Source organism: Aptenodytes forsteri, unplaced genomic scaffold, assembly GCF_000699145.1.
Source record: "Aptenodytes forsteri isolate BGI_AS27 unplaced genomic scaffold, ASM69914v1 Scaffold125, whole genome shotgun sequence".
NCBI classification, from domain to species: domain Eukaryota; kingdom Metazoa; phylum Chordata; class Aves; order Sphenisciformes; family Spheniscidae; genus Aptenodytes; species Aptenodytes forsteri.
The window spans coordinates 4883827-4897054 of NW_008794447.1; the positions used below are offsets into that span (position 1 = coordinate 4883827).

The window sequence follows — 13228 nt, forward strand, 5'->3', positions numbered from 1 at the left end:
ACGCGGGCCCCGAGCGCCGTGTTCCTTAGCCGGCCGCCGCGGGGACGAGGGGAGGCCTCGCCGCCAGGTCACTTCACTTATTTATCTTCTTTGAGGCGGGGTCACCGGAGGGCAGGGGGAGCCCCCCTCGCGTCCTCCCGCTCGGGAGGGGGGTTCGCCATCCTCCCCCCGCGCCCACACGTACGCGCTGAAAGCGCAGAGATCTCCCTAGGCTCGTTACCCGCTTCTCGCAAGTAGCCTTTCTCTCCTCTCCTCCCTCCCTGAAAAGCCTTCCCGTCGTTTGTGCTTCCTGCCTCAGCGATGAGCAAGTCCATATTCTAAAAAGCAGCAACGTTTTCTGTCTTCTAAGGTGGTTCAAAACTTTTTGGGGTTTTTTTTTGGGGTGGGGGTGTTTGTGGGTTTTTTTTGGCAACAGGTGCTTATTCCAGAAATTTCAAGGGGTTTGAGTGGTTGCCTGGAGATGCAAATTTTATCGCAGTTTTGTTTCTTTAACGATATGAGGAAACTGGTTGGTCCTGCTTTCAGCGCTGGGTGTTTTGTACTCTGAGTCATGCTGTCCAGTCCAACCTACTTGATCTAAATAAATTTGCAAATGCCGTATTTTTCGGATGAGCAAGTAGCCAAAGCACTGTGGGTAATAAGTCCTGCTCGAACCTGCAAAATTAGGGCAATTCCGGGCTGGGGCTAAGTGCATGGAGGCTGTGAAACGCGTGCTCTTGAGGCGCCCGTGCGCAAGGGCTCTCTCTGTGCTTGCTGAGTTAGTTCCTTTTCGGGTGGGGAAGGGATTACCTTGCATAAAGTGACGTTTCAGTTGAAATAGCTTCTTGATAGTCCTGATCATCTGAGAGACTGCTTTTCTTACTCTCCAGCTAAATTGCAAGGTTTTGTCATCTTTGTTGCACATGACGAGATCAGATGGCGCGCTGCTGTGTTTCTGTGTTTTGCATGTTAGGCATTTCAGGAGAAACATGAGTTTTGTACGGGAGTTCAAACGGTCCTGTGCTCGTGCTCACTGGTAGGTGGGTGTTGGCTAATCCAGTGGGAGATGAGTAGGAAGATTTGGGTATGAATTTAGAAGGTCTTTAGCCATAACTTTTTATGCTCAGTGCTTTATATTTTGATTGGTGAATGAAACATTTATGTTAGGGTTCTTCCGTTTCCACACGCCTTACCTGCCAGAGTTCTGTGAGGAAACGCCCGCCCACAAACATCCCGTGTTTTGCCTGCCTTTGTTTCATGTTGTTTCGTACTTTCCTGTTCCTTTGTTCTACGTTGGCCAGTAAAGACTGAATTTGCTCAATTCTTACTTGGCTCAATTAAACAGATGGTTAACAATGATTTTGAAGGCATCTCATTTGTTTCCTTTTCTTACCCTTTCCAGAATTACTTTGTAATATATTGCTTTAGCATGGTTTACCAGGGAACGATCATCCCATTGGTTTTGGTTTTAAGAACAGAAGATGAAATTACACGTGGGAGATGATGGGGAAAGAGTTAATCTAATAACAGGAGAGACAAGGATAAAAAAGCCCTGATCCGAAAGAATAATTGAAGGCAGTATGTCAAGGATTTGGCAGGAAGGGGATGAGGGAGAACTGCCCCCTCCCAACCAACTTGTTTTTCTGTTGGTAGTGGTGCCATTGGTGATAACAACAATTATTTGATTTAGTAAACTAAATAGGGGGAAAATGCAGTTTGTCTAAATCCCTACTCTGCTTCCAGGACAAACTACAGTCCAGGTTCTTATTTAGACTTATTCCCTTGATACAGAATGATGAGGGATTGGGGTAACCTGGAAAAAGGAAAAAAACTTGAAACTACTCTTGCTTTGGGACAGGAGCTAGTTCTTTCACGGTACTCTCCAGAGCCAGCTTTAGGAGGGTTTTGGCTCAGCACCCTAGAAGCAGCATGCCGAGCTCCTGGACCACAGCTGTCTCTCTCATTCACATCGATGTGATGCTTTAATGATGGAGCTAAATCGGATTACAGAGATCTAGCTCTGTCCTTCACCCTGTGGCAGGGATCTTTGATCCATCTCCAGGTAATTTTACAGTAAGTAGTAGAAAGCTGACTATATCAAAGCAGCAAAAGATGGCTGTGCCATCTGATGCGGATAGATAGTAACTTGAAACAAGCTTATTCTCCTTTGCATGGGTATCTTCCCTTGTTCAGAAAATAATTTTTTTCTAATTCTTTTTCATCTCAGGAATCTTTTGATGATGCATCACCAGGAAAACAAAAAGAAATCCAGGAAGCAGATCCTACGTATGAAGAGAAAATGGTATGTAATATCTGGGACTGTGCACAGCTATCCAGTACTTACGCAGTTGCTTAAAATAGACTGAGTTTTCTGCTTGTTTGAAATCTCTTAACTAGATTTATAAAACTTTGTCTAACTATTAGAAAATATTTAAGTAACTTGAAACCAAAAAATATCCAGAAAAAACCTCTCAGACCCTTCTCCTTTTTAGCATTTTGTTCACTGGTCCTCTGCTCTTTCTCCATTTCCATTGCAGTCATTTGTGGGAATAACTGTTAATGTGTTTTGCTGTTTCTAGGAAGTATAGTCCTAGCAGCTCTGAGGTGCTCTAGATTTAGAAGCATGATATAATGGGAAATATTCAAATATCTTAGGGGAAAAAATGTAATAAAAAGTTACTGAGTTGCTTTTGAAGTTCTCTGTACAGTTGTCCTTTCTGTAGGCAAGGGGGATTATGAAGAGTTGAGTATTCACTTTCTCAGTCAGAAATGGAAAGATCCTCTAGGGAAGTGTCCATAAGTATTTAAATGGCTGCTACCTTACTTTCTCAATGGAATCAGTTGAAGTCTAGGACCTTTTTTATATCACTGTTGAACACAGGAAAATAATTCCAAACTTATTTTTGAACTGCAGGAGTAGCAGTCCTTTGTAGGAAAAGTATATTAATTTCTATTTGGGGGGGTGAGCAGTAAAAAGAAAGGTTTGGCATAAGGCTTTGAGCAGGCTCTGCATTCATTTTCAGTTTAAATATGCTTTAGTAGGAGGACTTCAACATAGGCAGGTTCTTTCAAACAGTACAGTTTACGGGTCGAAGTAAATAAAAGTTAGCTTTCAAAATTCACAGGAGGCTGAGGGAAAGTTTGCTGTTTAGGACAAGCGCTGACTGTAAGCCTTGGCCAACTTTTCAACCCTTTTACTTTGTCTACACTGAAAGGGATTTTGTTAGCTTTTTCTGAATTTAATTTGTTCGTTGTGAAGCTCTAGTTAGAGTCCTCGAGCTTTTGAAGATGGGTGATTCTGTGCTTCACGGGTTAGATAGGAGAAAACTTACCTGTTTTCCTCATTTTTTAGTTTTTATGATAGCCTGAATGTAAGAGATGGAGATGTCCACTCCTCACCATCTCATCGCATTTTCTTTCTCTGTTCCTCCCTGTTTTCCTTTCTTCCTGTTCGTAATTCCAATGTCTGTGACCGCATGTGGAATTTCTTCATAGGAAAGTGAAACTGATTCTTATAACTTGCTGCTTCCTGTGTTGTTGTTTCTTGCCACTGAAAATAAGCTGGTCATCTTCTGCTAATTTCTTTGTGCTACTTCCTGGCAAACTGAAGGCAGTGAACTTGGACTTGTCTCTTCTAGTCTCTAGACAGGCACGATTATAAAGAGGATTGTATTTTACTGTCACAATAGTCAGAAGATGAATTGGAAAAGAAAACAGGAGAAGTTTCTCTGTTGGTAGAAGGATAGCTCAAGGTTGCCGAGTACAGCCTGTTCTTGTCTGTGTCCTATCTAAAAGACACAGATAACGTTTGTTAGTCTCTTAAAGGAATATCCCTAAGCGCAATGAAAACGAGTTGCGGGGATGTGTGTGCAGTGCCAAAACTTGTAGGAGATTCCTCACTAAAATTTTAGAACGAGGATGCTTTTGCAATGCACTGTGTATCTCCTCTTTTGTACAGCCAGTGAAACGAGTACTTAAAAATAAGGATCAGTAATTTGGATAGTAGTAACATCTTGCCTAGTTTAAACTTCAGAAAGTGTGGCAAGGTAAACAAAAAACATCCTATGAAGAATAGACAGGAAAACTTGAATTCAGTGGATGTGTCAGTCAAGCTTGAACTACAGTTAGAGTGAGTCTGATTCTTTTGTGGTACATACAGGATCTCTTTCTCCATCTCTTTCTTCTCTCACCCTCTATCTTCCTGTCTTTTACATAGTGCAGGAACTGTTTGCTTTAAAGAGAAGAACACTCACAGAGCTGGCATTGCTCTTGCAGAAGTCTGGAGCATATGTTCCTTTTTACTAAGAAAACTGACTTCCTGTAACTGCAAGTTGCTAAATGCCAGGTTATGTTGTAGCAGCTGGCAGAATGTCAGTGGTTGCTGTTAAGTTTGGAACTGTTTTCTGTCTTGATTGTTTGTTCTGAAGTCTTGATGTGGCCTTGGGAAGGTGTGTTGATTCCAAATGAAACCTGTCTCAAAGGAACTGAACCTTTTAGATACTAATATTGTCTCCTGTAATCTTTTTTGCACAGCAGAAACAGCAACTCTCATCAAAGGGGGCAGTCTGACGAGTTAGGCTGAGCACATCTAAGAGGTCTCTGCCGCTGAAATAGGTGTTCTGGCTTCTAGCTATGGGCTCTTCTGCCCCCTCCGCCCCCTTTCACGCCAGCTCTTTTCCTTATCTGACACCACAGTGAGGTGGTGTGTATCTCACTGAACAGGCAGGAAACAAATGCGGTAGAAAAATAGTTGTTGCCAGGTTGGTGAGATGAACGAGTTCATTGAAGAATCCTGTGCATGCTGGGTGGGGGTAAATTTCTGGGAGTGGGACTATCATTTTTGATAGGAGAAGGTTGTTAAGGAGACTCTGTGACCGTGTCTAGTGACACTCATGCAGTCTTTGTGCCAAAGTCAGATTTCAGTCTTAGCACGGGTCTGTCTTGCAACTTTTATCTTGCTGCGTAGCAAAGGCTAGCCTTAACCCAATGAAAGAATATTGAATCTGCCAGCAATAGTTATATTGTCGATGTTAATCATCTCTTCTTTCTTATTATAGGTATGCATATAAAGAAATGTGAATCTATATTGTTTAAAAAGTAGTTATTAGCTTTTTCTTTCGAATGAATACGTACTGTAAAGTCTCACACTTGTTCCCCTTAATTTCTCTTGTGAACAGCAAACAGACAGAGCAAACAGATTTGAGTATCTGTTGAAGCAGACTGAGCTGTTTGCTCATTTCATTCAACCTGCTGCTCAGAAAACTCCAACTTCACCTTTGAAAATGAAGCCTGGACGTCCACGAATAAAGAAGGATGAGAAACAGAATTTACTGTCAGTTGGCGAGTGAGTGATGACATGTAGGCCAGCTTGTACTGTAATTATGGATTTTATTGTACTTTAGAAGCGTAAGTTAAACTTGCTAGTCTTTTGTCCTATTTTGGTGTGTGTTTTATGCTGTATAACTGTGGGGTTTTTCAACTGCCCGCTTGTAAGTTGAGGGTGGTTTAAGAATTCTAGGAGTCATAAGAATTTTGTGTTGGTGGTAAAGCACTATGATGGTTAAAAGTATTGCAGTATGAAGAAAAGCGGGGGCAGAAAAGTAGAGCATTCGTGGCTATAAGTTGTAAGAGTTCATGGAGAACATCAGTATACAGCATCTTACAGGCAGCTTGAAAATCAGAAGTCTAGAAATGTGGATTGCCTTCATTGCAGCTGGTATGGCTACAGTATATCTAGCGTTTGGCAGGTGTTCCAGAGCTCTTAAATACAGTGTCGTTCCCTGTCTTGTAGTTAAAGGCCAGTACTGATGCACACAATTTATCCCTTTCCAGTCACTTTGCTCTAATATTTGAGCCTCCTAACAACGTGGTCATCTTAAGAAGCTAGTGGCTCTAAAGAGTTAAAAAGCAGCATTTTAGTTGATCAGCTAAACATGAGTTCTTTTGAAGAATCTTGCAAGAAGCTTCTTTGGGTGTTTGCATTCTGTATTGCAATGATGTTAGATTTAATTTCAGAACAGTTTCATGTCTTTTCAGTTTAGCCAGAAACTTAGTTCTTTCTTGCACTTTTTCAGCTACCGCCATCGTAGAACAGAGCAGGAAGAAGACGAGGAGCTGTTAACAGAAAGCTCCAAGGCAACTAACGTCTGCACTCGATTTGAAGAATCTCCATCATGTGTGTTTCCTCTTTTTGTGTTTGGGGGTTTTTTGGTTTGTTTTTTTCCCCCCTGTTCTTTTCCTTCAAAATGTTGTTTAAAATGAAGTTTATTTTTGTCCTTCCCAAGGACAATGAATCATTTTTGGGAGACAGGAGAAGGAGAAAAAAAATCCAGCACCGGTCTAATGGGACAAAATGTATTAGCGAGGGACTGTTTATTTTCAGTCAGGCTAGAAAGATGGTCCAGTGAGTCTTGTCCTTTAGAAATCCAGTTGCTATACTTTAGTTACTAGAAAAGAGCTAGCTGTTTTTAAGTCTGTTATCTTACGATTTTTACATATGTCACCTATCTTCTGATACAATTTAAAGTACCTAACAGCTTCCAGTTCATTTGACAGAGAATTCAGTATTCTGTTGTTTTAACGTTCGACTGTGTTCTGATTTGGGGGGTGGTGATAGAGTTAGAATTTCTACATATTTTGAGTTCTTGCAGAAAATAAAGCTGTTGGAGCAGCTTGCAGAAACAAAATTAACATGTTGCTGTCTCCAGTCTGTATTGTCCTTGGAATTTACTGCATGAAATTTACTACTTGATTTTCTTCTGTAGCTTAGATAATCAGTGTCAATTAGCAGGCAAGGGATGGTGAGATTCTTTGGTGTTTTTACAGATCTTTTAGTCTATTCTTTCATGTCTTTTAGATGTTAAATGGGGAAAGCTGCGTGATTATCAGGTCCGAGGATTGAACTGGCTCATCTCTCTGTATGAAAATGGCATCAATGGTATCCTAGCAGATGAAATGGTATGCGCATAGCCCGTGTTTCTGGGGACTTGTGAACACGTGCGATATATAGCTGAACTAAAATTGCATTGTATATATAGTTTTTTTAATAGCACTAAATGCAATATATAATTTTCCAAATCTTATTTTTCTAGTATGTTTTAAGTCACTAATGTTAAGACTGTCACAGGTATCTTAATTTAAATAAACTGTGCAGGCAGTTTTAGGAATAGGCATATGAAAAGGGAATCTGTCAACCTTTCGAAAAACAGAATTTGGTGGAGGGGAGTTGTTCTATAGAATGACGTGTCCTCATTTTTTTCCTCTAAATTGCAGCTATTTTGTTAGGGTATTCTCAAGCTGCCCTTGTGAAGAGTGTGTCTCGTATGAAAAGAGCAACAACTTCCTGTTGTTGTTAGGGTAAAATGCAGATAGCAGGATACGAGTGTCCTATATGGACTGATCTCAGCAGCAAGAGCTACACGAGTGGGAAATTTTCTGGGAAAAATGATGCAAAGATAGATGTAGCTAGAGAGCCATGTTAAAATTTCTTTCACACCATGACCATGGACATTTCAGTCAGCGCTGGCCATAGTAGCTTTTGCTTCTGTTTTTATTCTTTTTCCCTGAAAGACAAGGGATGAATGCAGAAGAAATTGTAGTAGTTTGACAGGCAGGTATGTTTTTGTCCTCTTAAGTGATTTTAGTTGTATCTGTTTTGCAGAAGGAGCCGATAAGGAAAAACAAAAATCCAATTATATTTCAGTATATTGCATTTCTCATACCTTCTGGTAATTTTTTTTCTGTGTAATAAAACTTCTTCAAGATAAATTAGAGACAAATGAATTTAAATTATTGTTTAGTAACATGTTTAAGTTTGAAATAGATCAAGGATTTTCTTCAACATATGTGCTTATGAATAGAGGAATTTTTTTTTTTGCTGAGTACAGTTCTAAGTGGAGCAGGCTTGTTTTAAAAAAAACAACTGGGAAACTTTATAAGTCCTTGGATTTGTGGTATTCCAAAATCCATCTTGCATTGAGGAGTTTAAATATTTACTATTAAATATTTTTTGATTCATTTTTAACTATTAGTCCTTTTGAACTTATTAATGCCTTTCACGCAGCTTGTAAACACTTTTCCACATCTTACACCAGGTGGAATGTGGTTATTTTGAAGACATAGACTTGAATTTTAGAAGCAGAAATAACTTGCACTGATGGTTTTCGGGTTTTTTAAATCCCATGTGTTTGAGTCATAATGTTTTTGAATTATTTAAATGATACGAATGATCTGGTTTTTGCATGTCTTCCTCAGTTTTGTTTTAATTAAAATTATATGCTGAAGAGACAAGGTTTTAAATGTTTCTGTTGAATAAAGAACAGAGTGCTTAAAAAAAGTACTTCTAAAGAAGCTCAGTATTTGTTTTCTTTGACATATGCAGCTGTTTACATTTATGTTTTGGCTTTCTTCTCACAAGAACTGACATCATGTCGTGGCCTGTAAAAGCCTCCTTACGGGGTTCTTAATTTATTCACTTTATTTCAAGTTTAAGAGAATGCATACGTCCAGTTTGTAAGGTTTGTTGACCTCTGAGTACACCCTAGTCTGCAAAACAAAATTTTATGAAATAATGTTTTCTTGCACTTCTAAGAATGTGTCTTATTTGAAAGGTAAGACAAAGTTCTAACTTCATAATCCAAGGTTTGAAAATGTTACTCTTATTACTTTTTTTTATTAAATGTGGGAAGCCATACGAGCTTTTCCTAACCAAGATTTTGATGCCTTTTGTGAGTAGCACTGTCTTTTGTATATCTCACTCATTTGTTCAGGCTGCTCTGTCTTCTATGTTGTACTCAGAGCTCACTCTTGGGTTTTTTAAAGGTGTTTGCTGAGAGATTTTTTTTTTTTCTGACATGTTAACGTCTCTTACAGGGTCTTGGGAAGACACTGCAAACAATTTCTCTTCTTGGGTATATGAAACACTACAGAAATATTCCTGGTCCTCACATGGTGTTAGTTCCTAAGTCCACTCTACATAACTGGATGAATGAATTCAAGAGATGGGTTCCTACACTTCGAGCAGTTTGTTTGATAGGTGACAAAGACCAGCGAGTAAGTTTTGATGTGGTTGTTTTCCTGTGTAAGTCCAGCATGTTGTCTTGCTGTCCTCTACCTTTCGTTCACAGGGAGGGATGTTACTTGGATTTGTAGTGGTTAAACAGTAAGACCTACAAGTGTTACCTACTTAAAATATAACCGGCTTAAAATTCACATGTATGTTGCCCAGCTATTGCTTCATCACTTTACACTCATAATTTCTTGACCAAAGGTTTTATTTCTCCTTTTGTGAAGGCAATACGCTGTGTAGACCAACAAAACCTGATAAAATAGGAAAATAAAGTGTTTCATGTAAAGTGCTGTCATTTGTATGAATATATAAATCTGTAAAAAAGTAATTTGTTTTCTGCTCTGCGTAGTACAGTACATTGTACTGGCGGTAACAGCAGCTCTTAAGAGGATTATGGGGTCTGTCACTACGGAACTGTTTTCTGAAAACAGTTGTCAGCTTAATGTTGGGGGGGCAAGGTGGGTTGGTTGGTAAAAGTGGTACGCAAATGGATCTTATTTGGCTTGAATTTTGTCAATTAAAAGAGATAATATTGTTCAGCCTCTTATGGCCTTACTATTTCAATCATTCTCTTTTTACTTCAGTATCAGTTCTTTGCTACTTTTTGTTTTAGCGCAGCAAAGAAAACTTGAAAAACATAGAATATGATAGCGCATCTGTAGTTTTGTCAACTGGCGTTACCCATTTATTTATGGAAGGAGGAGTTATTACTGGTGCCATTAAACTTCTGCTTTTGTCAGCAGATTTTTTTTTTTTTTATTCTAAGGGTGTCTAGATCTATTTTCAGTTTGTTGGGTTAGAAATTACAAAAATATTGATGAAACTCTAAATAGTTCTGGAGGTCATTGGTCTAGGTCTGATACCTTGTGATTTTTTCTTTTTTTAGTGCATCTTTTTTGAATCCAAAAGTTCTGATTCTTTCTTCAGTATGTTTCTTGCTCATATGAGTTAAGTTCTTGACATTTATACATCTCTGTATTTTGAATTCTGACTAATTACTGTGTCCGCTTTTAGCCTTGGATGTCAGCGTCCTACAAATTGTTCAGTTAGCCAAATAAAGCTGTGCTTGGGATTATTTTTTATATTCAAAAACTACCATTTTCTAAACTTAAAGCTTAAACCAAAGCAAACCTACAGAAAATTAATTTTGAATTCTGATCTTACAGTTCAGCTATTGAAAACCTCATGTGTGTAGGTAGTCATCTGCAATTTCCAAAGCCAGAAGTTAGAGCTGAAATCCCTTCTCTGCTCTGCCCCGAGTTTTAGCAGCTTTAGCACTGACAAAATTATCAAGCTTTACAATGGTTGTATGTTATATTGCCTCTATAATTAATTTTATCTTTTCTTTCAAATTTAGTAGCAACGTTATTTTAAAGTTTTAACAGCGCTAGTGTGTTCTTTTTGTTTTAAATTTGACAAAGCCTCAGTAACTAACTGTCACCTTGTTGTCTAGGCTGCCTTTGTCAGAGATGTGTTGTTGCCTGGAGAATGGGATGTCTGTGTAACATCATATGAAATGCTTATCAAAGAGAAATCAGTATTCAAAAAGTTTAACTGGAGATATCTAGTTATAGATGAAGCCCACAGGATTAAAAATGAAAAATCAAAGGTAATTTGTACTTTCACTGAAAGAGAGATTTGTGTGGGTTATTAGGTGGTGGTGTGGGGACTAGTAATATTTTTATATTTGCTCATGTCTCAATGTCCTTCAGTTATCAGAAATTGTGAGGGAATTCAAGACTACAAATCGGCTGCTGTTAACTGGAACTCCACTTCAGAACAACTTACACGAACTCTGGGCACTTCTTAACTTCCTTTTGCCAGATGTCTTTAACTCATCTGAAGTAAGTCTTCATTTCTGCTGATCAAATTAAATGAACTTTGCTGGTTTTCCTGAATATGTATAGTTAGGAGTATCAGTTACTGATAACGATAGATTGACAGTTAGAAATGTTTCCAGAATTGTGAAGTATAGTAGGGTAGACTATTTTTCTCAGTTTGGCCATTTTTAAGGGCTGTTGTGAGCTTAGTAGATATAAGAGGTATTTAAAATCACAATGTGAAGATGATCTCTAGTGCATTTCAAAATAGGTTTAAACATTGTGATGGCTAAGCCAACTGACTTTGTTCTTATATTTAACTATCAGTTACCGTATTGTTTATCTAAGACTTCTTTCCTGTGAGTTGGGAGATACTGTATAATGAGCAATAGACTTCACAAAGTGAAGCATGTGCTTAACTGTTTTGATGAATTGGGAGTGTAACATTCGTAGAAAGGGAAGCCTTGTGATGCACTACACCAAAATTTTAATTTTTCCTTTTAATTTTTCATCAAATGCTGCAGTAGTACACTTCTTCCAGATGGAATTTGTCCAATGGAGTGATATGAGTGAATCTTTTTCAACAGAAAGAGACTCACATATTGATTCTTTTTTTTTTTTTTTCCCCCTTCCAATGGTATGGTGGTTTTCTTTTTCTTTTTCCTCACACCCCCGCCCCCCCCCCCTTTGGAAGACGTTGTGTTATAGAGCTTTCCATAAATATAGACCAAAGAGGGTAATTTGTTCTTTTACTTACTTACTGCCTATGTAAGAGAATCACTTGAGTTGTATTTATTCACAATTATAATGACATTGGACCTTGAAAGGAAACCTCTTACATACCAATGATCTTGTTGATACAGGACTTTGATTCATGGTTTGATACAAACAACTGTCTAGGAGATCAAAAGTTGGTGGAACGTCTCCATATGGTAAGTCTTTCTGCTTTTTGTATAAGCATTATGTTTACTTAAGTTAGGTTCTAAATAATTCTTCTAATGCTTCTTGTGACAGAATATTAGGGTAAGATAGCTTGTTCCAGAAACTGTGGTAGACTTTCAGAATAGGTTGGTGAAGCTCAGAAGATGATCTATTTCTTGAAAAGGAAATTGTTTTGGAGGGGAGAGAAGGGTTGATAATTCTGGCTTTCAGGGTTCTGAAATGCTTACATTAAAAATATTGGCTATGAAGAGACTATAAATATTTCAGTCAAGCAAAATTAAAAAAGAATCAAGGGGCATAGAATCATCTGAAAGATGATTTTGGCCTAATCTTTGAGTCTTCCAAAGAAAGCACATGTATATTCCCACGTATAATAACCTGTTCATATAGATTGCTTTTTCAGATGATCTGGTAATAGGTCTGGTGTTTGAGCTTTCATGATAGAGAGTATCTGCACTGCTTTTGTCTGTTGACTTGTTCAGTGTTTCAGTTTCCAAAACACATTCAATGATGCAATCTCTTTCAGGTGCTACGACCATTCCTTCTGCGTCGCATTAAGGCCGATGTAGAGAAAAGCTTGCCTCCAAAGAAGGAAGTTAAAATTTATGTGGGTCTCAGCAAAATGCAACGAGAATGGTAATTCACATACTTGACTGTGCTGTGGTTAAGGCTCAGAAGGAATGTGCTGCTTGTGACTTGATTATTGTGTGGAACTTGATTTAATTCCTTCCGGTGTACTCCCAACTCATACATATTTCCTTCTGACACTTTTGTGATGACAAAACCATGTGTATCAGGGAGAGTTACCTGATGAAATGGGGGGGAGGGTGAGCTTTTGACTATACTTATCATTTAAAGAAAGGCCCACTTTGTTTTAGAGTTTCAAAAGTTTTTTCTTTATTTAATGTAGGTATACACGAATCTTAATGAAGGATATAGATATATTGAATTCAGCTGGGAAGCTGGACAAAATGAGACTGTTGAATATCCTCATGCAGCTGCGAAAATGTTGCAATCATCCATATCTCTTTGATGGAGCAGAACCTGGTCCGCCTTACACAACAGATATGCATTTGGTCACCAACAGTGGCAAAATGGTAGTATTGGACAAATTGCTACCTAAGTTGAAAGAACAAGGTATGCGTCTTGTTGTTGTTCGAGAGTTGTTTGGTTCAATGATAAAAATGAAAGTCAGCGCTTCTTAACGTCTCCATGCATCCCGAGCAAAAACCAGCACGCTTTAGCCAGGTTTATTGTTGGTTTCTAGCATGATACCAGCTTGTCAAGCACTGTATCTTAAATAGTTGATACAAAAACAATTTGTGAAGTGTCTTCATATATAATTGGATCAATAGTCCATTATGGCTTTTTGTGATGGTGAAGTGTTTTGATTTTTTTTTTTTTTCTTTTTTTTTTTTTT

The 13228-nt window shown here is 38.4% G+C and overlaps 1 protein-coding gene across 1 annotated transcript in view; it reads left to right on the forward strand.

The window, feature by feature from the left end:
* SMARCA5 (SWI/SNF related, matrix associated, actin dependent regulator of chromatin, subfamily a, member 5) overlaps nucleotides 1-13228 on the forward strand; it is a 28599-nt gene that overhangs the window by 3666 nt on the left and 11705 nt on the right. The window contains exons 3-13 of the mRNA XM_019474873.1: nucleotides 1990-2041; nucleotides 2207-2281; nucleotides 5157-5323; nucleotides 6054-6154; nucleotides 6836-6936; nucleotides 8851-9030; nucleotides 10500-10655; nucleotides 10759-10890; nucleotides 11730-11798; nucleotides 12335-12444; nucleotides 12719-12945. Coding sequence (XP_019330418.1) covers nucleotides 1990-2041; nucleotides 2207-2281; nucleotides 5157-5323; nucleotides 6054-6154; nucleotides 6836-6936; nucleotides 8851-9030; nucleotides 10500-10655; nucleotides 10759-10890; nucleotides 11730-11798; nucleotides 12335-12444; nucleotides 12719-12945 — 1370 coding nt within the window. The remainder of the gene's footprint in view (nucleotides 1-1989; nucleotides 2042-2206; nucleotides 2282-5156; nucleotides 5324-6053; nucleotides 6155-6835; nucleotides 6937-8850; nucleotides 9031-10499; nucleotides 10656-10758; nucleotides 10891-11729; nucleotides 11799-12334; nucleotides 12445-12718; nucleotides 12946-13228) is intronic.